The following is a 26,049-nucleotide window of genomic DNA, read 5'->3' as shown; positions in this document are numbered from 1 at the left end:
ACAAAACCCAAACAAGGACCCACGGTAAGTAGGAAAACCAACATACAACAGATACCGTGCACAGATGAATTATAACCTATCATAAATAATTTATATATTTAGGAAAATATTATTACAATAATATCTTCATACATATTAATCATCATAGTCACAATTCATAATATAAGAGAACAAAATGTCAAATATCATCTCCATAGATTCTCAAAAGATATAGTACAACCTTATAATATATATTAGTCCTCCTCTGTAAAAAAGTTTCAAAAGGGAGGACTCCTTAAATTCTCTTTACATGTGCTCTGTCTTCCTCCAACAGAGGTCCAGATGTCCTTCTGTTTCAGAATCTTCCTCAGGGAGTCCAACAATAATTTTCAGCACAAGGTTGCTAAATACCAAAGTTTTAATCCAAAATTCTCTTTCAATGAACGCTGCAAAAAGTTTTTTGATGAGCTACAAGCCTCCTCCAAATTGAAAAGCACGTCCCTGCTGGAGGCCATATCAGGCTGGGCGTTGGAGCACCCAAGGCTGATTGTCCTGGGTGATTTCAATGTCCATGCCGAGGATACGACCTCCAGCCGGGCTATGGACCTAGTGTTGTCCATGGCAGTGCTGGGACTCTCTCAACTTGTATCAGCCCCCACACATCGGGCCGGTCACACGCTCGATTTGATCTTTGCGGTGGGGGTGACGGTGGACTGGATCACTGCTATGGCAGTGCCATGGTCGGACCACCAGGCCCTGAAGGTCCATTTGAAGGTGCCACCTCGACCCTGTGTAGGCGGCGAGCAGATTTTTGCTTGTCCGCGAAGCCTAATGGACCCTATGCAGTTCCAGATGGCCCTGTGGGATCCGAGGCCCCTGGTGGCTTGTTGGATGAGCTTGTGGAGGACTGGCATGGCCGGCTCTCCACAGCCATCGATAAGATCGCTCCCAAGCACCCTCTCTGCACTCGTTCTAGGTGAGTGCCCTGGTATACCCAGGAGTTGCGGCAGCTGAAGCGAGAACTGAGACAGCTAGAGAGATGGTGGCGTCGCGCTCGCGACGAGGCGTCAAGAGCATCTTATAGGACGTTTATGAGATCCTATGAGATGGCAGTCAAGGCCGCTAAGGAAGATTTCTATGCGATTGAGATTGCGTCTGCGAGCTCACGCCCTGCCCAACTGTTTAGTACGATTCAATCTTTGACAGCGCTGCCACAGGGCAGGCAAAACGTTAGGGAATTGGATATTGGCTGTGAGGCTTTTGCGAGCTATTTCACAGATTAAGTCCTGGCGCTCCATTGCGACCTCCCCGCCACAATTGAAACGGTGAGTGAACTCGAGGCCCCTTGTGCGTCTTCGGTTTCGGGTTTAGAATGTTTCAGCCTACTCAGCCTGGACGAAGTTGACAGATTACTTGTATCTGTATGTCCAACCACGTGCAACCTTGATCCGTGCCCCTCCTAGCTCATTAAGGCGGGCCACAAGGGGTTTCAAGGTGCCCTGCGGGAGATTATCAATGTCCCTTTCAGAGGGACAGTTCCCTGGGGCACTCAAGGAAGCGATGGTCCATCCCCTCCTGAAAAAAACATCTTTGGACCCAGCCGAATTGGCCAACTACTGGCCGGTGTCCAATCTGCCCTATTTGGGCAAACTCATTGAGAGGGCGGTGGCAATACAGCTACAGGGCTTCCTGGAGGATGCTTCAGTCCTAGATCCTTTCCAGTCCAGCTTTCGCCTGGGTCATGGGATGGAGAGGTGTTGGTCGCCCTGACTGACGACCTCCGAATGCATCTGGATTGAGGCAGTGTGGCGGCACTGTTGTTGCTCGATCTGTCGGCCACATTTGATATGGTCAACCACCAGTTGCTGACCCACCGCCTCGCCGACGTGGGGATTCAGGGGCTTGCTCTTCAATGGTTTGCCTCTTTTCTTCAAGGTCAGGGACAAAGGGTGGCGATTGGGGATCAGCGGTCCTGGAGGCATCCTCTTGATTGTGGGGTGCCTCAGGGGGCAGTGCTGTCCCCGATGTTATTCAACATCTACATGTGCCCCCTTGCCCAGATTGCCCAGAGGTATGGGCTTGGGTGTCATCAATATGCGGATGACACCCAGCTCTATTTGCTGCTGGGCGGCCGGTCGGACTCCGACCCAGATGACCTCTATCGGGCGTTGCAAGCTGTGGCTGGATGGCTCAGACTGAGTCAGCTGAAACTAAACCCGGAGAAGATGGAGGTCCCGGGTCTAGGTCGAGTCGGTTCAAGGTTGGGACGCCTTTGGTGCCAGCGTCGAGGGTTAGGAGTTTGGGTGTGCTCCTGGACTCCTCTTTAATGATGGAGGCCCAGGTAGCAGCCACTGCCAACTCAGCCTTATATCATCTACGGCTGGCTCGGCAGCTGGTTCTCTTCCTTGACGGCGATGACCTGGCCACAGTGATCCATGCGACGGTCACCTCGAGGCTGGACTACTGTAATGCTCTCTACTTGGGGCTGCCTTTGTCACAAGTCCGGAAGCTGCAGCTAGTGTAGAATGCGGCAGCCAGGCTGCTGATGGGTCTCTCTGGGCGAGACCATATCCGGCCTGTGCTGAAGGCGCTTCACTGGCTGCCAATAGTGTACCAGATTCACTTTAAAGTGCTAGTTCTTACCTTTAAAGCCTTCTATGGCCAGGGTCCAGCATACCTGAGTTACCGCCTTTCCCCATATGTTCCCCCAAGGGCACTACGGTCGGGGGCACAACATCTTTTGGTTACCCCAGGCCCCAGGGATGTCAAACTTGCTGTGACCAGGGCCAGGACCTTTTTGGTGGCAGCTCATACCTGGTGGAATGAGCTCCCGGAGGAGATCCAGGCCCTGCGGGACCTTGTGCAGTTCCACAGGGCCTGCAAGACAGAGCTCTTCTGCCAGGCTTTCGAGTATGCTTCGTTGTTCTGGGTCCATCTTCCAGAACCCATCTTGGAACTATGAACTTTCAGAGCACCAGCACTTTATTGTAATTTTGTATTGTTTTATCCTGCTTTTAACTGTTTTATCATGGCTTTGTGCCCTTATTGTTAGCCGCCCTGAGCCCGTTGGGGAGGGCGGAATATAAATTTGAATAATAAATAAATAAATAAATATGTTTATCCAATTCCCTCTTGAAGCCATCCATGCTTGTAGCCACCACCACCTCCTGTGGCAGTGAAGTCCATGTATTAATAACTCTTTGGGTGAAGAAGTACTTCCTTTTAACTGTTCTATTATCTGTAATTATTAACCAAAAATGAAAGAAATGAAACAAACTGCCACACAAAGGTCTAATGGCTACCTTCCCAGGGCCTCTTGCTTACTAATTCCCTGTAATCAGACAACGTTGGCATTGCCCACTGTAGTTCGGACATGCTCTGTGGAGCTCATGATCCATGTTGTGTTGGCCCTGTTTGCATTCAAGCTGATGTTCACTAAAAGACCAACCCTTAAAAAACATGGACAGAGTTTCTGTATCTGGAGGAGGAGATTGGATTTATATCCTGCCCTTCATGACCCAAAGGAGTCTCAGAGCATTTTATAATCTCCTTTCCCTTTCCCTCCCCACAACAGACACCCTGTGAGGTAGGTGGGGCTGTGAGAGCTCTCCCAAGAACTGTCCTTGAGAGAACAGCTCTGACAGAACTATGGCTTGCCCAAGGTCATCCAGCAGCTGCATGTGGAGGATTGGGGAATCAAACCTGGTTCTCCCAGATTAGAGTGCATGCTCCTAGCCACTACACCAAACTGGCTCCAGGTTACATATGGGGTATAAATCAGCAGATTCAGATTTTTCCAGCACAGAAATGCAGTGATGGGAAAATTTCACCTGTGTATTTCAGCTTGTTAAAAGTGAAGTGTCCAGGGGGAAAATATAAGTAGCGAACTTAGGTGCCACTGGTATGATGTGATGCAAACTGCCCCTCTCCTTCTTTGAGAGAAAAGTCAAGGGTGGTCTCCTAATAGGCTGAGGGAAGTACTTCCAGTATAAGAGAACTTCCACCAACTTAAGTGGATTTTCCACTGAAGGAAGGCTCAGCCTGGAGGAAGGTATAATGGAGTGATAGGAGGCAGGCCACTGTGTCCTACCACAACTTTTCTTGTTTTAACAGAAACAGTAATGTTGCCGATATGCGTATGTGAGTATCCTGGTCAGAGGGAGTGTGAATTCCACACAGAATATTTGGGAGTGGAATGCGCGGTAGAAAGGCAAATCTCTTTCAGAAATGTGACTTGGAATGTTACTCTCCTGGTCTCCCGTGTTCTAGATGCAACTGGCTCTTCGTATTGTCTTCTCAGGTCTGTTCATTCAGAGCTGCTGCATCATAGTTCTAGTTTTTAACATGGGTGGGACTCTTTCAGCCAGAAAGATTGAGTCAGGTTTGCTGTGTGCTCTCTGCTGCAATCTGGAAGGGAACATCAATCTGGAAGGCAATTGTATCGTGTATCCCATAGTCCAAAGTAGAGAGCCTCCCAATCAAGGAGATGGGATGAAAGATGCTACCACTTCCACATAGCGCCGTCTGAGACCCTTGTGGCTGGGGGCATGGACACGAGAGAGTGAGACTATTGTGATCAAGGAGCTGAGGATGCCCTTTGATTTCAAGGAGGTATAAAAGTAAAATGTGAAATATCCATCCAGCAATAAAAGCAGCGGCACTTAAGATTTTTAAAATGCAATGTAAAAACTTTAGAAACATAGAAATAATCCACTTAGTAGCCTGTTAAACTATCAAAAACTTTAACTTCTGTGATGAGAACCAATGCATTGGGTTACAGCCAGTTCCCACATAGAAAACAAATGTATATCTCTGTGCATGAGTAAGAAACTTAGTATTGGAAAACTTAACTGAGGGGCGTTTTCCATGCTTTATTTACTGACACGTGAAGCATTTGTATCCTGCATTTTCTCATGAGGGGATCAAAGAGACTGGAGTAAAGGCAAAGAATCAAAATACCACTTGACCAACCAAGTTGAAACAGCTGGTTTATTAAAACAAATGTTTACATCAAAAATATCAACAGAACCAGCTCATCGATCCAGTAAAAGTGATTTGGGCTTAGACTGGATTAGCTCTGCATGAGATTGCAGTGTAAGTAAACTACCTTTAGCCATAACTCAATACTATTCTGCCAAGGAGTTCCGTTTTTATAATGCCGTTCTGTACGTGGTTCTTCTTTCCCTCATTTTCGCCTCACGAGAATCCTGTAAAATAGGCTAGGTTGAGAGAGCATAACTGGCCCACAATCACCCAGCAAGCTTCATGGCAGAACAAGGATCTGAAGCAGTGTTCCCTCTAAACTGAGTTAGTGTGAGCTAGCTCACAGTTTTTTAGACGCTGGCTCACACATTTTTGTCTTTGCTCAGGAAGGAGGGCTCCAGAGCAAACTAATTTATGCAGTATCTAAATGGCTCGCTCACAACTTTAATGCCAGGAGCTCAGAAAGTAGAATTTTTGCTCACAAGACTCCACAGCTTAGAGGGAACATTGATCTGAAGCCAGGTATCTCAGATCCTAGTTCAATCCCTTAACCACCACACTGGCTCTCAGAGGCCCACCTGACCACCGTACTCTCCACCAGTCTTCTAAGTTTTCCTCACAGTTTCAGGAAGACTGTCTGTAAAGCCTATGCCAAGTATTGTAAAAGCCCATAACTGGCCAGTAGCAATAAACCTGCAATACAGAATAGTAAAAAAGGAGCTGCTGAGATGACCAAAGTTGTCATGCCATTTTGTATAAGGAGAGAGGGTTCTTAAAAGTCACAAGCTGATTCCTCACTTCTAGAGACTGGAACTTTGCTGTAAGGGTGTTGTGGGTGAATGCTCCAAGCTGAGAAAATAAATGGGCACCTTTCAAATGTTATGCTTGCCATTGCAGAGAGCAATCTGCCATAGTATAATGTTTAAAAGCTCACAACAGTGTGGTCAGGGTTGACAATGGGGTGCTATCTTCACAGGAGAGGTCCAGTTTGGAGGCTGATATTACAAAAATGCCACGGGATGAGCCAACCAAGAAATAGTTTCCATTGTACTAGTGTGATGTTTCAAGGGATGTGCTGCTCTCTAACATTTGGTATAACTAGGCCTGTTATGTCCAGCCTACCTGCTTAGGCAAGGCTGAATTTACAATTCATGACTGAGCGCTGTTCTTGGGCTAGCTCTGGGAATCAAGTGTTGATGATCTTTGTGTTACGTGTAGTTACTCTGAAGAAGTACCACAGGCCAGTCAGTCTGACCTCTGTCCCAGGGAGGATACCGGAGCAGATTTTAAAGGGATCAATCTGCAAGCATCTAAAGGACAACTTAGTGATCTGGGGAAGTCAGCACAGATTTGTCCCCAACTGGTCCTGCCAGACCAACCTCATTTCCATCTTTGATGGAGTGATGAGCTTACTGGATTGATGGAATGCTATTGCTGTTGTTTACCCGGATTTCAGTAAAGCTTTTGACAGGGTTCCCCATGATATTCTGATGGGTAAATTAAAGGACTGTGGACTGGACTCTAGGATAGTTAGGTGGACAGGGAACTGGTTGGAGAACACCACTCAAAGAGTAGTTGTCAGTGGCATTTCATCTGCATGGAGTGAGGTGTCCAGTGGGGTGCCACAGAGCTCAGTTCTGGGCCCCATACTTTTCAATATTTTTATAAATGATCTGGATGAGGGTGTGGAGGGGCTACTAATTAAATTTGCAGATGACACCAAATTGGGAAAAGCAGCGAATGCACCAAGAGATACAGAATTCAGTGAGATCTGAACACACTGGAAAAGTGGGCAGATTTGAACAAGATGCAGTTTAACAAGGATAACAAGGAGTTCTACATCTGGGTAACAAAAATGTGGAACCTGGAGTATTGTGTGCAGTTCTGGAGACCTCACTTCAAAAAGGATATGGACAGAATGGAGCGGGTGCAGAGGAGAGCGATGAAGATGATCGGGGGCCTGGAGACCAAGCCCTATGAGGAAAGACTTGGGAACCTGGGAATGTTTAGTCCGGAGAAGAGGAGGTTGAAGGGGGACATGATGGCTCTCTCTAAGTATTTGAAAAACTGTCCCTTAGAGGAGGGCACAGAGCTGTTCCTGTTGGCAACAGAGGCTAGGACTTGCAATAACGGGTTTAAATCAAGGGCGGGAAGGTACCAGCTGGATATTAGGAAAAACTTTTGTACAGTAAGAGTTGTGCAACAGTGGAATCAGCTGCCTAGGGAGGTGGTGAACTCCCCCTCACTGGCAGTCTTTAAGCCATTTCTGGACAAACACTTATCAGGGATGCTCTAGGCTTCTCCTGTATTGAGCAGGGGGTTGGACTAGGTGGCCTGTATGGCCCCTTCCAACTCTATGATTCTATGATTCTGTAGTGCAGGGGTGTCAAACTTGTGACCCATAGGCCATATCCAGCCCGCACATGGCTCAAAACCGCCCCCCAAGCAACTTCCATATCCAGCTTCCTTTCTCAGGGCTGTTACTGCAGCTGCACTCTAGCTTGCTTTTTTCCCAGCTCTCTCAGTGGCTCTTTGCTTCCTGCTTCCTATTTCCTGCTTCCTGCCTGGGGCTGTTCCTCTTCTTCTAGGGGGGAAGGGGGGAGGAGAAGAGAGAGAGAGAGACCAACAAGGTTTTATTCCAGGTATAAGGTTTTGTACCCAAGCACACTTCTGTGGAGGAGGGAGGGTGGGTGGATGGATTATTCTGAAAAGCACAATGCACATTGAGGAAATTATTTTGGCTTATTCTGAAAAGTTTTTTTTAATTATTGGATTTCTCTGCTCCTATCTGAATTTATTTTCTTTCAAAAAGACCCTGATTAAGAGTTTGAACACTTGGATTGGTCTTTATATCTTGGACAGTGAAGTGATTTCAGATGCCAAATGATAATAGCACACATTGGTAATGAGACAGGAAAACTAGGTCTCAATTGAGTCCAGGAGGATGCATTGTCTTGAGCTTCATTATCAATTGCAATTCAGCAGTCTCTCTTTCTAATCTCACTTTGAAATTCTTTTGTAAAAGCACTGCTACTCTTAGGTCAGTAACTGATGTTGTGGTTTCTAATGTCGGACTTATGTCCATCCTCCTGGACCGAATCCTCCTGGATGAAATTGGGACCTTGGTTTCCTGTCTCATTACCAATGCTGATATCTGCACACCTACTTCCCCTCTGCATATCACACCTAATCCAATCATGCCTACTATTGCCATTTGGCATCTGAAATCATCTTTGTATAGTTTTTATCTCTGGTACTTCATGTTACATTTTATAGCACGTATGGCCTGGCCCAACAAAGTGACATTTTTGTCAGATCTGGCCCTCATAACATATTAGTTTGATACCTCTGCTATAGATTCTATAGGAATATCTGCTGGATATAGCACCATTTGCCATGTCTTTTAACCATCAGCTCTTAAATTATTACCCAGTAACCTTCCAAAGCAACTCTACAAAGGGATAAACATCATAATCCATCTTCTACATTCTTTAAATCCTGTCTGTAGACCCTTATTGACAAGGACACTCCAGAAAATGTTCTGTAGTTAGCTTGTTCCGATGTACACTCTGAAGTGTCTTTGTGTGTGTGAGTATGCTGTGAAATTATGGCTTATTCTTATATCTTGCATTGTTCCTGAATCTGCAGCTGTCTTTTAGGTTGCTGAAGATGGCCAAAGGGGAGACTGGCGTGCGATGTTTCCAAGGCATGCTTATCATGGGCAATGTCATTATGGGGGTAAGTGTACTGTGTAAATGGGAAGGGTGGCTACTCTAGGAACTTGTGGGCTTATTATGAAAGGTGTGTTACTATTTATAGCAGACGTTGGCAACAGACATTTCAAAAGGGTTAGCGTTCGTTTAAGAATCCAACTAACTCTTACAAAGAAGCCCAAAGTAAGGCCAGGACACGTGATGGAAAGGTGGGCTATACATATCCTGTGTGGTGCTTCTAGTCACAACATAAGAACTTAAGAAGAGCCCTGCTGGATCATCATCATCACATCATCATCTAGTTCAGCATCCTGTCTCACACAGTGGCCAGTCAATTCCTCTGAATGGCCAACAGCAGGGCGTAGAGGATGAGGCCTTTCCCTGATGTTGCCTCCTGGCTCTGGGATTCAGAGGCTTAGTGCCTCTGAATGGGTGTTCCCCTCAGTCACATGGCTAGTAGCCATTGATAGACTTATCCGCCTTGTATCTATATAATCCCCTTTTAAAACTCTTTATTCCTGTGGCCATCACTACATCCTCTGGCAGTGAATTCCATATTTTAATCACCCTTTGGCTGATTTTGCACAAGGAGCTGCGCCGCCATCGTGCCTACCTTTGCCCTGTTTCCATTGGGCAATTTCCCACTCGAAGCCACGCGGCTACATTTTGACCCGCGGCTTCGCCCGATTTTCCCCACGGTTTCGTGATCCTCAAAAAACAGGATCACGAAACCGCGGGGAAAATCGGGCAAAGCCGCGGGTCAAAATGTGGCCACGCGGCTTCGAGTGGGAAATTGACCAATGGAAATGAGGCAAAGGGAGGCGTGACGGCAGCGCAGCTCCTTGTGCAAAATCAGCTTTTGTGTTAAACAGTATTTCCTTTTATCCATTCTGAACCTACTGACCATCAGCTTTGCTGGATCTGGAGTTCCTTAAAAAGGAACATGAGGAGTATATACAATATTTGAACATACTGGGCTCAGGTTTGTGTAGGCATTGTGTTCAGACGGAATGACCATCATTTGTCTCTTGTTTGTAGCTCTGTGGCCTTGCCCTGATGGCAGAGTGCATATTCTTTGTGTCAGACCAACAATCAGTGTATCCTCTGCTGGAAGCTACTGACAATGATGACATCTATGGTGCTGCCTGGATTGGGATCTTCACTGGCTTTGGTTTCTTCTGTATGTCTGTCCTTGGTATTGTTGGAGTCTTGCAGTCAAACAGAACAATGTTGTTGGTGGTAAGTTGGATGCTAATCAGTAGTGCGTGAGTTCTCCTGATCTAAGAAACCAATCAGCTGGTTGCGCGTTGGTGTATTCTTGGCTTTTGCATAAAGGAACTTCCTAAACAGTAATAAGTAAATGTGTGGGAGATTCTATTTCCTTGGCAACCTAGTTATTCGCTGTATCTGCAGAGTTCCAGGAACTAGAATAATCGTGAGCTTTGGCACTTTCTGAACAAATGAAACTTGCTATTTCAGCTTCCATGCTGCAGCAAGCCTAGCAGGAAAGAGGTAGGCGCTGTTTTCTAATTAGACACATAAGCAGAGTTTGCTGTCAATCTTTGTGAAAGGTATAGCAAAAAGAGAGAGAGAATTTTCATACTCTGAATAGATCCTTATACCTTGCCATTGTCATCTCTCAACTTGGTTGCAACACAAGAATGCCATTGGTGGAACTACAGCCATATGCCATTACTTCGATGGGGAAAATCTTTCAGTTGCTTATGATTTAAATTGCAGTGTAATGTAAGGAACCATGTATTAAAACTTCAGCTCATTTCTTAAGGAGGTATTAGTTCTTCAGTGGAAGAATTTAAGTGTGACACTGATCTTCATCTATAATTAGGAGCTGATGTTAAAAAATGGATTTTCACAATGTATAGCAAACTCAGGCAACTTTCCACTGCCACACTGACCTCTATGTGAAGCATGAAATATATATGTTTCTAGTGGATATATACAAGCCAAGCTTTGGATGCTTTTCCAAGTTTAGTCTTCATCTTATAGAATTCTTGTGTTGATGCTTACCAAGAATTTAGTATGGTAGGGAATGGGAGTGATCTAAGGACTGCATCATGTGTGCTTCATCATCACTTAATACTAAAGTGGTATCAAATGAGGACTTGCATGTGTGAGTTGACATGATAGGCTGAAGATCACAGATAAATACAGTGTTTTGAGCTGCCATAAAAACTCTCTTGCTGGTTAATATTTGAGACTTGTAAATGTGAAGCAGTGGCAGAAATCCTTATCGAGTTCACAAATCACACAAAATTGGCTGGGGTAGTAAATGCCTTAGAAATTAGATTTGAATAATTTGTTAGTTTCAGCCCAGCTTTTCAATCTGACAAATGCAAAGTTTTCCACTTAGGTCTAAAGAATCAAATGCTTAGGTACAGAGCAGGGGATACCTGGCTTGGCAGCAATACATGTGAAAAAGATTTCATCATTTTTGCAACAGTTGCGGATCACAAGGCAGACATGATTCAGCAAGGCCATGTGGCTGCATTAATAGTAGAAGTGTATCATCCAAGTAATGAAAAGCATTAGTTCCACCCGCTCCCTGCCAGTCAGATATCATCTAGAGTACTGTGTCAAGTTCTGGGTACCATCTTTACATTAGACATACTGAAATCGAGTCAGAGGAGCGCAGCAAGGCTGGCTGGGCTTTGTAAAACTAGTCCTCTGAGGGCATACTGAAGAAAATAGTCAGTTTAGCCTGAAGAGCAGAAGACTGAAGGAAGAAATAATCATGCTGTTCTAAAGTTCCGTCACATGGAAGAAAACACAGACTTGTTTGGTGATGGTGTGACTGATAAAACTAATGGCTCAAGGAGGATTTCAGTCGAACACTACAAACTTCCTTAACAGTGAGAATAGTTTGATGATGGAGTAGACCACACTGGAGGTCTTCATGCAGAAGTAGGGTTGCCAAGTCCATCTTCCACCCCCAGCGGGGGACTTTGGGGGCGTTCCTGAGGGGGGTGGGGCATCCCCAACGTGATGACGTCACGTTGGGGACGTCTGCCGCCCCCCCCCCTGCCGCCCGTGCGCCGGATCTCCAGAAATGGCAGTTCTCTGCAGTTAAAGTAGCCAGCAGCCGGCATTTCCCCTTTAAGAGCAGCTGCGTTTCCCTTTTAAGAACGAAGCTGGCTTTTCCCAGCAAGCTTGCGGAGTTCGCGCTTGGGATGAAACACGGTTGCACACACTTAAAGGTAGAGAGATGGGTGGCTGTGGGTGTTGGGGGACCCCTGGCAAACCGGGGGGGGTTGGCAACCCTATGCAGAAGGCATCTTAATCATGATTTCCTGCACTGATCAGAGAGGTGATGACCTATAAGGCTCCTTCCAACCCTAACTGGTGATCTGCTCAAGTTTTCAAAGTTCTCTCTTATAATTTAAAGAACAGAAAAGACAAAAGTACCCCCAAAGGCATGTTTGCTGTTTACCAGAGGGAAATAAATTTAAGAACTAACCATACCTACCATTCTGGGTGATGTGTTTTATTTTTTTTGTTTTCTAGTATATCTGCTTGATGATGATTATCTTTGCCTTTGAAGTGGCCTCTAGCATCACAGCAGCTGTGCACAGAGACTTTGTGAGTATTCCCTTTAAAGGTTTTGTTTTTGTTTTTTGCTGTTTTAGTCTTCCAGAGTTGCTCGATTTCAGCCTTGAGACTAAAAAGATATATGGTACTTGTCTACGGAAGGTTAGACGCTCCAAGCAGAAATGAATATGACAGCAGTAAGGATGTATGTGGAAGACTCTCGGGAAGTTTTTTTTTAAAAAAATGTTTTCCTCTTGTGATAAGATTTATTTTTTAAAAAAGAAAGTAACTTGGAACTATATAATTTTAGCATGTTGGCCATATCCCAGGTAGAGCATGAGCAGTCTTCTGCTTAGTAGGAAGGAACTATGAAAGGGAGACTGGTCTCAATTACTCTACTTCTATCAAGCAGAGAGGTCGAAGGCTTTACGTTTTTTCATTATCATTTTTCACTGGAAGGGAATGCCCGTCTGATAAATTATTCTGAAACTCTATCCTGCCCTAATCTTGTGCTTCTTCTCCCTTCGCTTTGCCATCCAGCTCACTCGCAATCTCTTCTTGAAACAAATGTTGGAAAAATACCAAAATCCAGAGCCAGTCAACAATGATGACAACTGGAAGAGTGCAGGTGTTACCAGGACATGGAACCGTTTCATGTTACAGGTACTGATGACTCATGGTCAACATGGGGTTTTGGAATGGGCATCTAACCACGCATGGCTTTTAAAATGAAGTGCAAAGAAATATACTTTATTGGGGGGGGGGGACCTATAGTACCAATGTTAAGTATGAAACAAATGTCTTGAATGCAAAAAGCTTGGCCTTTTTGGTAGGTTTCTTAGTGTTCCACTTTCTGGAGTGTAGGGCTGGGAGTATCTTAGACTATTATTTACTTAAAACATCAGCATCCTGAAGTGTCAAAGGCTGCTTACAAAAGAAAGAATTAACAGTATAGAACCATGTTTTGCAATTCTGTCAAATCCCACAAAGATTTTTTAAAAGCTTCAGGTTTTTTTCATGCTTCCATATGTCTAAGCAGACCAACTCTGTGGGTACATCTGTAGCCTGTCTTCAGTGCCAGCATTCCTCGTCTTAATATCTATTCTGTTTGTGCTGTGTTTTTAAATTTTACTTTAAAATAATTCTACCACTTCTTGGCACATGGCTCTCAGGGAGGCTAATAACAGAGTATAAATTAAATAACAGATCATTAGAATCCTAAACTTGAGTAAGCTACCTACTGTTAAAAAAAAAAAAGCAGTCCTCGAAAAGAGGGTGTCTAGATGCATGTGCCTACACCATTGCAAGCACAACCAAACCCTGGAATGAAAAGAGATGTTATCTGATCTGATAGATGTGGGGGTAGAATTCTATATGCAAAGGGCTATGAGAGAAAATGTCCTGTATCTGTGTGAACATCCAGCTTACAGATGGGAATGCATAGAGAAGGGTCTGGGTGGTAAATGGCCACGCTATGTAGAGGCTGCAATTCACACTTACCTGGTAGTAAATACAGTTGAACATGGTGGGACTGATGTGTGTGTGGCAATGCCTAGGACTGGGCCATTAATGGCATGGGAGTATAAGCATTAAATTCAAATTAGGCTCAGATACCATAAGACTACTGGCTTCCCTTCTGCTTAGAACTATGTAGACTAGCGTCATCTTTCCATACCAGTATGCAATTGAAATTATGCCGATTGATGGCCTTGATTATACTCGAATAATCAGTTGTTACTTCTTATTGTCAACTTTCCATCTATGTGAATCCCATAGAAATAATTTGGCATATGTTTAGAGTTCATCAGAAATCTGTGTTGCTTTTTTGAACTAATAATTTTCTTTTTTGCAAAGCTATGATTTGGCCTAGTAATATCCTGCAAGCTCCCTTATCAGAAGAAACATTAATGCAGAGAGGCCACTGATGTTCATTCTCTCTCTCTCTCTCTCTCTCTGCTCTATCTGGTTGTGCTACATTCCTGCAATATTCTCATGTGTTGCCAGAAAGTTGCCCCTCAATGAATGCAGTCCTGGTCAACTTTGGGTCACATTCCTTTCCTTTCCTTCCCAACCAAGTTGTCTCCCCCCCCCCCCAATAAAGGCCCTTTTTTTTTCCCACCCAGGTGTCCCCCCCCCCCCCCAATAAAGGCACTTGATGTCTGTAGTCCTAACACACAATGTCTCTTCCCCCCACCCCCAGGATAAATGTTGTGGTGTGAATGGGCCATCAGACTGGCAGACCTATACCTCTGTCTTCAGGACTGTGAACAACGATGCAGATTTTCCCTGGCCACGGCAGTGCTGTGTCATGGATACCCTAGGAACACCAATCAACTTGGATGGCTGCAAATTAGGGGTGTCTGGCTATTTTCACAACACGGTAAGAATTGCTCCTCTGTTTTTTACTTTGACAGAAACTGAAAATGTAACACTGGCTTTCAGTGATACAGCAGAGTGACTAAAAGGCTGAACTGTGAATCAGGAAGCACATCATCCCCTGGTCCAGTTTGGCTCTCGCCTTGACCATGAAATTATCAGGTGGCCTCAGGGAACCCACTTGTTGTTCTGCTTCAGCTTTCCCATCTGTATTATGGGAATGATAATACTGGCCTACCTTTGGATAATGGGTTGAATCCCATTGAAGTGGGGGACCAGTTTTTGTTGATTTCTCCAACTCCCCTCTCATGCTTCTCCCGAAGGGCCACTACCCCCAAGAGCCGCATTTTGGCAATCGTGTCAGGCTTGGGGGGGGGGGAGGAGAGGAAGCTGTGCTTCCTTGAACAGAACTTTTAGGCAGGATCCAGCGTGATGTATGGTGCTTTCAAAAGGTTCCCATACAAGAGATTTATCATTATGCTACTCCTGAATGTCAGCGAGGTACTGCAACCAAACTATATAGTATAGTATTAAAGCTCTGGGATTGGAAAGGCTTGCGCTCTCTCTCTCTCTCTCTCTCTCTCACACACACACACACACACACACACACACACGGGTTTTCTCTTATTTTTGTGACACAAGTGCAATAAAAGGGACTGCTGAAAATTGTGAAAGGAGTAGCTTGGAAGGAGTAGCATGTGGTACTAGTCCATGTATTGCTTGATGAAGCTCTTTAAATATGAAAACACTTCACTGGACTGGAGAAGAGATCTTTGCCAGCATTGATAGAAGTGGATGGGGCATTTGAGCATGGGTTCTCAAATCTCTGGGCCTTGCCCTGTTCACTGTTGCAATTCCTCTACAGCCTAGACCTAATTCCAGTAGGCTGTGCCCCAAACAGAATCTTTTTTTAAAAGATAGCTGGAGATGGGAAATGCAAGTTGAGCACCACAAATTGTATCACTGTGAACAATAAGCCATGGGTTACTGTCACGGAGAAATCTTCTTCCCCACTGAATGACCTCCCCTTGTGGTCTTACGGTTCTTCTCAACTTGCACGCAAAAAGGAGGTGTGTTTACCTGTGCACTAGCAGCACTTCCTTCCCCCCAAGGGCAGCTCCACAGAGCGTTGAGACCCAGCTGAGTATTCCAACTCATGGGTTGAAGACAACTGTTCTGGTGTACTTCCCTGAAGATATCAGAAACTGGGTGAGAGTTAAAAAAAACTTCTCAGGAGAAGGTTTTTTTTTTCTGGGGGAACCTCTTTGGCAGAATTATTTTTTAAAAGTTTAAAAGTTCATGAATTATTAGTATACAGATTGAAAACTTCATTTCCCTCATGAGAGTTCTGGCACATTTTTTTTTTTTAAAGCCCTGGTTCAGGAGCATTAGTGCTGCAAACAAAAAACATAAAGCCATATTGGTTCCTATCCAATAACTCCACACACCAATGGATTGTGCTTTGAGAATCTTCCAGGTAATGCTGGCAGCAGAATAGGGATTGGAGGTACAGTTCAGACTAGCTTGTGTAGACTTGCACCATCCGTGATCATACAGGGTGCAGAGTGTGGAAACTGCATCATAGTACTTATCCTCTGCAATTGTGACAATTCTATTAAGAATGTTGGTCATTTTCTTGTTCACAGATTGAATATTCAAAGTGGTTAGTTAATGGTAGGAGATCATCCTCAGGTTGAGGTTTTCTGACTTTCTTTCTTGGCTGATTCTTCAGGGCTGCTATGAAACCATTGCTGGCTCAATGAACAGACATGCCTGGGGTGTTGCCTGGTTTGGCTTTGCTATTCTCTGCTGGACAGTGAGTATCTCATAATGACCACATCCTGGATTGCGTTTTGTTCTATGAAAACACACAAGTTCCTTCTTATCTGGCTTGGACTGCTCCAGTTGACAGCAGAACATGCTCAAGGGCACAGCTCGGCCAATGCAATGTCCAGTTATTCAGAATCACTCTGGATTTAAGAACATAAGAACATAAGAGACGCCAATGTTGGATCAGGCCAAAGGCCCATCCAGTCCAACACTCTGTGTCACACAGTGGCCAGAAATACCAGTGCCATCAGGAGGTCCAGCAGTGGGGCCAGGACATTAGAAGCCCTCCCACTGTTGACCCCCCCCAAGCACCAAGAAGACAGAGCATCACTTGCCCCAGAGCCCCTAGCTATACCTTGTGGCTAATAGCCACTGATGGACCTCTGCTCCATATGCTTATCTAATTCCCTTTTGAAGCCGTCCATGCTTGTAGCACCCACCACTTCCTGTGGCAGTGAATTCCATGTGTTAATCACTCTTTGGGTGAAGAAGTACTTCCTTTTATCCGTTCTAACCCGACCGCTCTGCAGTTTCATGGAGTGCCCACGAGTTCTTGTATTGTGAGAAAGGGAGAAAAGTACCTCTTTCTTTACCTGCTCTTTCCCATGCATAATCTTATAAACCTCGATCATGTCACCCCTCAGTCGTCTTTTCTCCAAGCTAAAGAGCCCTAAGCGCTTTAACCTTTCCTCATAGGGAAAGTGTTCCAACCCTTTTATCATTCGAGTTGCCCTTTTCTGCACTTTTTCCAAAGCTATAATATCCTTTTTAAGGTGTGGTGCCCAGAACTGCACACAGTATTCCAAATGAGGTCTCACCATTGATTTATGTAGGGGCATTATGATATTGGCTGATCTGTTTAGAAAGGGAGAAAAGTACCTCTTTCTTTACCTGCTCTTTCCCATGCATAATCTTATAAACCTCGATCATGTCACCCCTCAGTCGTCTTTTCTCCAAGCTAAAGAGCCCTAAGCGCTTTAACCTTTCCTCATAGGGAAAGTGTTCCAACCCTTTTATCATTCGAGTTGCCCTTTTCTGCACTTTTTCCAAAGCTATAATATCCTTTTTAAGGTGTGGTGCCCAGAACTGCACACAGTATTCCAAATGAGGTCTCACCATTGATTTATATAGGGGCATTATTATATTGGCTGATCTGTTTTCAATACCCTTCCTAATAATCCCCAGCATAGCATTCGCCTTCTTTATTGCAGTCACACACTGTCTCGACATTTTCAGTGAGTTATCCACTACAACTCCAAGATCTCTCTCTTGCTCAGTCTCTGCCAGTTCAGACCCCATCAATGTGTATTTATATTTAGGATTTTTGGCTCCAATGTGCATCACCTTGCACTTGGCCACATTGAACCCCATTTGCCATGTTGACGCCCACTCGCCCATCCTTGACAGATCCCCTTGGAGTGCCTCACAATCCTCACTGGTTTTCACCACCCTGAACAACTTTGTATCATCCGCAAATTTAGCCACTTCACTGCTTACTCCCATCTCCAAATCATTAATGAACAAGTTAAAAAGCAGTGGACCAAGTACTGATCCCTGCGGTACCCCACTGCTTACCACCCTCCACTGAGAAAATTGCCCACCTACACTCACTCTCTGTTTTCTATGAACTAGCCAGTTTTTGATCCATAAAAGGACTTGTCCTTCTATCCCATGATTTTTGAGCTTACTTAGGAGCCTTTGATGAAGAACTTTATCAAAAGCTTTCTGGAAGTCAAGGTAAATAATATCTATTGGATCCCCCTTGTCCACATGTTTGTTTTCTGTTTTCTGCAGTGATAGGACCAAATCAGATTACTTTTGATAGGTAAACCTTGCCTTTTACATCTTCCTCTTGGTGTTCTTGTACATTCTCATGCAATTTCTTAGAGGTCCTTCTGTAGGATGTTTTTGCTGCCTGGAGCCAATGATTTGTTACTGATAATGAGAATGGAAAAATATGTAGGGTTCAGTGATGGTGTTTTGAAGGTAAAGTTTAATGTACATGATGATACATTTGTTCCGTTTTGGTGGACTTCAAGCTGCACAGTTGTGGATGTTACATCTTTATCCATGGGAATGAGATGACCTCTTATCCCAACAGCTTCAATTTTTACAGCTTCAGTTTTTACCCATTTCAGTTAGCAATCAGAAAAGCTTCTTCTCTGAGGTCCACACACCACTAGATATCACTAGATATCACTCTGGATTATCAGCAACTAGATTATCCTGTGTGGACAAGGCTATCCAGTTGCAAACGCTAGCACATTATGTAAAGATGCAGCCCAAGTGACACAAAGGCCATGGATGCCTAAAAGCACTTGCTGTCACTGCTGTTTTCTGCAATCAATTTAACTTTGGATTGCAAACTTATTGTTTCAGGGGGTCTGTCCCTTGCATCCAGTTGGAGCCAAGCCCTGCTCTCTACCAGATTTTATGCTCCTGGTTTTACTGGCTGATGTCCATTTTTCATTTATATTATTTTTCATTTTTCATTTAGGGTTACTTTAATTTGATTTTTATACGTTAAATTATATATTTATTGTTATAGCTGCCTCAGGCAGATTCTGGAGAGTGTGGTATAAAAGTATTTTCAATGAATAGGGCCTAAATTGGTACATCAAGTGTCAAAAGACCTCTACATGGATAGTACAACCAGTGTAAGAAGACTTAAGAAGACTACCTGTTATCAACTAGTCAACTTTTAGTCATGTAGAATCTACCTTCCTCACAGAGGTTCAAGGAGTATATCACTTATACACCAGTTTGGTGTAGTGGTTAAGTGTGCGGACTCTAATCTTGGAGAACCGGGTTTGATTCCCCACTCCTCCACTTGCACCTGCTGATGTGACCTTGGGTCAGTCACAAGCTCTGGCACAGCTGTCCTTGAAAAAGGGCAGTTTGTGTCAGAGTTCTCTCAGCCCCACCCACCTCACAGGGTGTCTGTTGTGGGGAGGGGAAGGGAAAGGAGTTGTAAGCCGCTCTGAGACTCCAAGTGAAGGGCGGGGTATAAATCCAATCTCCTCCTCCTCCTCCTCCTCCACCTCCTCCTTCTTCTTCTGAAATGGCAGAGCAAAATGTTGGTTGAGTGTCAGATCTGGGCTTGGATTTGGGTTCTTGCTTAGCCATGAAGGATATGGGATGGCCTTGGACAAGCCACATTCTCTTACTTCTTGACTAGAGTGGCCAGGTGGTTGTTCAAATAAAATAAGTAGAGAACCATGAAGAATTGAGAAAGGGGAGGAGTAAAAAGGAGAAAGGAGCCTCCTCATCTCTTCCCCCGCCACTCATTTACTGTAGAAGATAATGGGACAGGAGTGGTAGTCTCTTTACAGTTAGGTAAAAGTTGGGTAAAAGTTCTGTGAAATTTGACAGAAGACTCAGTGAAAATCCCAAATCAAAGGTGGAATGAATCTCAGTTGGAGTGGGACTGAGGGAATTCAGGCTTCTGTCATCTTTTCCCAGGCATATGACAGGCACTATACTAGCATCTCAGGCTTAATGCAACTCTATTGTGAAAAGATGTGGCAGGACTACAAGGGAACACAGGAACAACATATCCCATGTTTCTTGGAAGCCTTAGCTGCAGCATCTAGGGTTTAGTGGAAGTCCAACTGCGCCCCACTGGCTGCCTCTATAAATCTCTGAACAGTGCACTTTTGTTGCATTATAGAAATTAGCAACTAGATTTTCCTGTGTGGACAACACAGTCCAGGAGGAGAATTATTATGATAGCAAACCGGTTGTGCAATATCCAGCAATGTATATGTGTAGCGCCTCCAGCCATTTCTACATTTATTTAACTTCGGGAAGGGAGAGGATCTTTATCAACCAGGACCCCAAATTAGTCCCAGTGATTGTTGCTGCACTTCTACAATGTGCTGAGAAATATAAGCCAATTCCCTAGAATTATTTGTGGTGCAGTCTTGGGGAGAGTTGCCATAACTTCAGATAACAAGGGGTAATGGGTGTCAGGGGGGCGGTGCCAGCCCCCTCCCGACTATGCAGGAAAGTACCCAAATAGCACTTGTCATGGGAAGGAAGGCAATCCTCGACCTTTCGCGGGGGGTCCAGGGGTCCTGGCCCAAAAGCCACCAAGGGGAGATCACCCTAAGAAAGGTCGGGGACGAGGGATCACCTGGGCAGGGTGTCAAGGTCCCGACCGAGTACGACAGAGTTGGCAGGCAGAGCAAAGAGCGTGGAATCTCGTGGAGCCCCGGCTTGTGGCTCGGTTACTTTAAGAAGTGGGTAGTGGGTGGACCAGGTGCGAGGGTGGAACAAATAAAGGAATAAAACAGGTGAAGCCGAGGAGGATATGGGGAGCGTTGGCGAGAAAGATGATGATGAGGGGAATGTCCACTCGAACCTGTCTGAAGTGAACTCTCCCTGTTGTGGCAAGTGAATGAAACTTGGCTTACGACTTATCTGAGGCAGACCTGAACCTATGTTGTTCTGCCTAACAACCTGGAGTCCACTCACGGCCGACTTGGACCTGCCCGTAACCCTGAGCTTGACAATGGGTAAATACTTTTTCTGCCTCAAAGCAGGGATTTGTTGTAATTTTTAAAGGACGAATGCATAAACACTGAAGAATACAATATTCAGGGTGATTTTGGAGGAGTGAACAGGAGGAATCTAGATTTCTGGAAACTTTCCTGTAAAGTCCATATGAGTTTGTTTCTAATACATATTCACCTATATTTCTCCATAGCGGGTACAATATCCTCGAGAAATCACAGTACAGAGAAATTCCACTCCACATAATGATGTTGTTTGTACAGGTTTACCGCAGGCTGTTCTTCTGGTTGGTGGAGTCTTGGTGTGGAAATTCTGGGCAAAATGGGTAAATAAGATGTTGCAATGGCAAATGTGTGGCCATTCTTGATTTTTTAACCCTTTCCTTTCAGACTTGGGTCCTCCTTTGCACCATGTTCTACTGGAGCAGAATTGAATATTAAAAGAACTACTGTCTACGAACTCATCCTCCTTGGAATCTGCAAATTAATTTTGGTTTTTTTAATGTGATGTGTGTTGTCTCCATCTATTTCCTCTCTGGAGATTCTGAAAATCCTTCCTTAACCCTTCTATCTCTGCTTAGTGGTGACCTCTTTCCAACCCCCCACATTTCAAATTTAGCAGACTCATACCTGCAGTAGGATGGTGGGATGGGTGGTAGAAATGCTCTCATGCTGTGCTCTGACCACTTGAGTTCAGCACCATTAGATGGGTGCGCTATGACTAGAGATAGCGGCATGGAGGAAATGCCTCCAAACCAATTTGAAGGCAATTGTCTGGAGCAAGCATGTTGTGTTTTGTAACACTCCGTCAAGAGTATTACTGAAATGATTTCCCTCTGCTTTGTAAGCAAAGCTCATTTTACCATTTCTTTGCAGAGGCAATAAAACACTTTACAATGTTTCACTTTTTCCTCTGATTGATGTGAGGGATGTAAGTTGAACTAGGAAATGTGGCTAAATTGGGTTTGTTAGTTTTGTTATGAACTGTGATCCATGAACTATACGTGTGACACTGTGTTACTCATGGCTACCTCTTGTAATGGATCACAGGTAACTTAGCAATGGTATGCACACCATCCTGTGGAACTGGGCCCAACCCATGTTCTGTTTATTGAGTGACTCACTCAGAAGAGATGTTTAAGCTACAGAACATAGTAGCAGAAGAACTGTACTGGTAAAATTTAACCGGACGGTTACATTAAAAATGTTTTCCTCTGCTCTTAAGTTGATCAGAATTCAACAAAAGTCCAAATAATTGTTTACTTATTTGTTTTTCATGTGTAACCAATCAATTATATAAGAAAACTCTTTTTTAAACATAATGCAGTGTGATATTTCATACCACTTAGACCAAACTGTGTGCCCATTTTGTGATATTTTGTTAATTGTATATAACTTTTTTCAAGACAACTTCCCCCCCTCTCCGAGGGGTGCAACTAGATAAGGTGTTGGAGATCCTACTCAGATCTCCAACGGACTTTGTTGTTCTTTAAAAAGAGCTTCAGAGCAGTAATTTGGATGGTGCTGGGACAGAGCACATTTGGTAAGGTAATCATTCTCCCCCATGCTGTTTCCCCTGTGCTCAAATTGGGAGGGCCCAATTTCTGTTAATTTGATACCTAATGTGGCTAATAGAACTCAAAAGGGTTTGTAAGAAATGGGGGAGGGAATGGCTAGACCTTACCTACCACTGCACTGATTCATATCCAGGACCCCTGGGTGTCCAGTTACAGATCTTCAGAGACTCAGTTGGTTGCACCCTCTGTGTACCCTGAGCTCCAAGAACACGCCACTTGCTCTGTTTAAGAGTTCCTGTATATGTGTGGTTCAACCTTTAACAATAAAGTGGAACTTTAAAAAAAAAAAGTCTAAATAAATGGAGTTTGTTGATGCTGTCTAGGCTGTCTGGACAATATCACTGTATGTTTTGGTGTGTGGAACTCAAAAGTTTGGCCCATTCAAATTCTTCAGAAAAGATGAGAATCCTCAAGGATGAGCTGGGCCTTGATGGCTGTCCCAGAGGGGTGCCATTGTTCAGTGACAGAGTATCTCCTTGGCATGCAGAGGACCCCAGGTTCAGTCTCTGGTTAAAAGTATCAGGTAGTAGACGATGCAAAAGACCTATATCTGAGACCCGGAGAGCAACTGTCAGTCTGAGTAGACAGTACTGACCCTAATGGGCCAATAGTCTGATTCAGTACAAGTCAACTTCATATGTTCAAATGTCTGACTTTATGATGAAAAATAATATTTCCCTTCTTCTAGCAGAACTTAATACTTGCGTATTATTTGAAATATAAGCCCGTAACCTTGCCTGTTGCTAGAAACCATCTGGAGCTTCATGAAGAAGCTTTATATTCAAGCTGTAAGCTGAAGGCAAGTCACTGAGTGCATTGATTCTAGAAATAAGGTATGGGGAGTAATGCTTCCTCTAAGCTGTGGAGTCTTGCGAGCAAAAATTCTACATTGTGAGTTACTGTCATTAAATTTGTGAGCGAGCGATTTGGCTGCTGCATAAATTAGTTTGCTCTGGAGCCATCCTTCCTGAGCTAAGACAAAAATGTGTGAGCCAGAGGTTAAAAAACTGTGAGGTGTCTCACACTAACTCAGCTTAGAGGGAACACTGGGGGTTACTGAGGATGATGGTCAGCCATATCAGTTTTTGGGTGGATATGTACTAGCACATATCTGAAAACATAATACTTTTTCATAAGCTTAAAAAAGACACTTCCCTACCCTCAATCTAAATGACCTTTTATTTATTTATTTATTTATTTATTTATTCAGCTTGATATACCGCCCTAACCCCCGTAGGGGTCTCTGGGTGGTTTACAGAGGGGGTGCTAGTCACCTATTTGCCCTAACTAGGGCCACATTGTTTCTGGGGAGGGTAGCCTACCGGCACCCAGGTGGAGGCAGGTATCTTCCAATCTGGTTGGCTTCCTTTTTCCCGGCGGTGATTGGGCTGTTGTTCCTGGAGCTGGCGTTGTTCCGGCACGCTGCTAACGGCCTCCCAGGACCCGACTCCGTCCTTCAGGCTCCGTCGCGTTTCTGGGTGACGTCACTGCGCGCCTCCTTGCTGTACGGCAGCCTCTCGTTGTTCCTGCTGCTGGCCGCCAGGAGTCACTCCTTCTGAGCCTGCTGCTCTCTGCTTGCCGCCGCCGCGTCGCCGAGCTCCTTTCTTGCCTCCGCCGCCGGTATTCAGCCACCGTCATCGTCTCCATTGCCGCAACGCCGCCGCTGCCGCCATTGTCGCCATCCACACACCTCGCCGAGGAGGAGGGTGCCCCCCACCCTTCTAAGGGTGGGTACCCATTAATCTACTCGCCTTGAGATTTTTACGTTGGCTTTCGAACCGCTGGGTGGGCGGGAGCTAGGACAAGGGTCGAGAGCTCACCTCGACCGCGGTGGGTCTCGAACAGCCATAGTGGCTCGAGTGATGTTAAGGCAGGCATTTACCGCCTGCGCCACCGCTCCCAAATTTATTTCTTTGTTCTTCTTCTGTTCTGGGTGTCTGAAGCATAACAAAACTGACACACCTCCCCGTACCCTAGGCTGGTAGAGGAAGCAAGATCAGGCTCTCTACCTTGCTCAATGGATCTTATTTATATGTCCCCTCCCAGCGTGGCACTTCTCCTGTCTCTATTACTCGCCCACACAAACACTCCCCCACTCACACTACCTCTGCACTGGCACACAGGATGAGTTATACTAATCTGGCACTTGGCACAGTTTGCTCTGAAAGGATATTCCTTGTGGTCTGGTGGGTTTCCTAAGTGTGCTTTCAACAGCTGAGGAACTGCTAAGCTGCCATTTTAGAAAAGAGTTGATAAGGCTTCTGCCTAGTCCCCATCAGTCCCCACTGTATATACAGGATTGATACATCGGTGTGAGTCCTGCCCACAGCATCCTGTGCGAGACTTTTCTCTCAAGCACTACAAGGAGACTAAAACAATACAAAACATTACAAATGGATGGTCGGTGTTCTTGATCAAAGGCTGAGCCATCTCAACACTCCTGCCACTGATTGATTGGGCATGGTACCAATACTAGGGTTGCCAGCCTCCAGGTGGGGCCTGGAGATCCCCCGCTTTTACAACTGATCTCCAGTTGACAGAAATCAGTTCCCCTGGAGAAAATGGCTGCTTTGAAGGGGGGACTCCATGGCATTGTACCATGCTGAGGCTCCTCCCCTCCCCAAACACTACCCTCTCCCGGATCCACCCCCAAAGTTTCCAGGTATTTTCCAACCCAGACCTGGCAACCCTAACCAATACTTTTGTGGAAAATGAAGCTGAAACACCTCTCTGAGGACAGGAGATGTGGTGAGTTTCTGTTTCCAAGAGTCTCTTGCTGACTTTTGATAGCATAGAAGGCTAAATAGTGGGCTGGTGCCAGCATGTTGCCAGGCAGGCTTACCAGGAGTATCTGTACGGACTGCCCAGTCCTGTTTGTTTGCTCTTGCAATTATCTCATTCCGGTTTTTACTGCCATACATGTCCTGTCCACTTCCCCACCTCCTGAGATGGGGGATTCCACTGTAGGGTTGGTAAAGATCTGAGCAGAGATGCAAACCGGGAGCGAGAGCAGAAGGTGCAGACTAACATACTTTGTCAAAAGATTCATGAGGCTCCTCCTCCTTGTATTAAGGTCACCTCATCTCTGTTGACAGTTCTGTAAGACAAAGGCCAGCTCGAAAACAAAGTGGCTGCTAACTGACCAAGATCCTATGTTCCGTTGCGGGCATGGAGACATCAGCATGCTCACAAAACTCCATTGGTTCCATGATCACGTTTTCCTCCAGGGAAATTCCTATAACTCGGCCGTCCACGTTTTCCACAGACACTCTACAAGAAAGATACTCAAGCCTACTTACAGATTCTTTCTCAAGGAGCCATATAGATTTCACTTGGTGTCATTTTTTTCCATATTTGGGCCTCTCTGAGAATAATTCCCCTCTCCCCACACATCAATACAGGAAGCAACAAGCTGGAAGGTGGCTGTTATCCTATGGTGCATTAAATCAATTTATCTGTCTAGCCTTGATTGTCTTACTCTGACTTGTAATAGCTCTCCTCTTTCTCGAAAATCCTCTCACTGAAGTATCC

The 26,049-nt window shown here is 44.9% G+C and overlaps 1 protein-coding gene across 1 annotated transcript in view; it reads left to right on the top strand.

Annotated features, from left to right (window-relative positions):
* Positions 1 to 22,045, top strand: part of UPK1B (uroplakin 1B) — a 34,482-nt gene extending 12,437 nt beyond the window's left edge. The window contains exons 2-8 of the mRNA XM_015406128.1: positions 8,611 to 8,700; positions 9,714 to 9,914; positions 12,198 to 12,272; positions 12,762 to 12,884; positions 14,422 to 14,601; positions 16,330 to 16,413; positions 21,332 to 22,045. Of these exons, the coding sequence (XP_015261614.1) occupies positions 8,632 to 8,700; positions 9,714 to 9,914; positions 12,198 to 12,272; positions 12,762 to 12,884; positions 14,422 to 14,601; positions 16,330 to 16,413; positions 21,332 to 21,382 (783 nt within the window). The 5' untranslated portion in view covers positions 8,611 to 8,631 and the 3' untranslated portion in view covers positions 21,383 to 22,045. The remainder of the gene's footprint in view (positions 1 to 8,610; positions 8,701 to 9,713; positions 9,915 to 12,197; positions 12,273 to 12,761; positions 12,885 to 14,421; positions 14,602 to 16,329; positions 16,414 to 21,331) is intronic.
* Positions 22,046 to 26,049: the final 4,004 nt, after the last annotated feature.

This window comes from Gekko japonicus, unplaced genomic scaffold (assembly GCF_001447785.1).
Source record: "Gekko japonicus isolate JY-2015 unplaced genomic scaffold, Gekko_japonicus_V1.1 scaffold919, whole genome shotgun sequence".
Lineage (NCBI taxonomy): Eukaryota > Metazoa > Chordata > Lepidosauria > Squamata > Gekkonidae > Gekko > Gekko japonicus.
The sequence above is the reverse complement of the archived record's forward strand: the minus strand, read 5'-3'. Positions and strand labels throughout refer to the sequence as shown.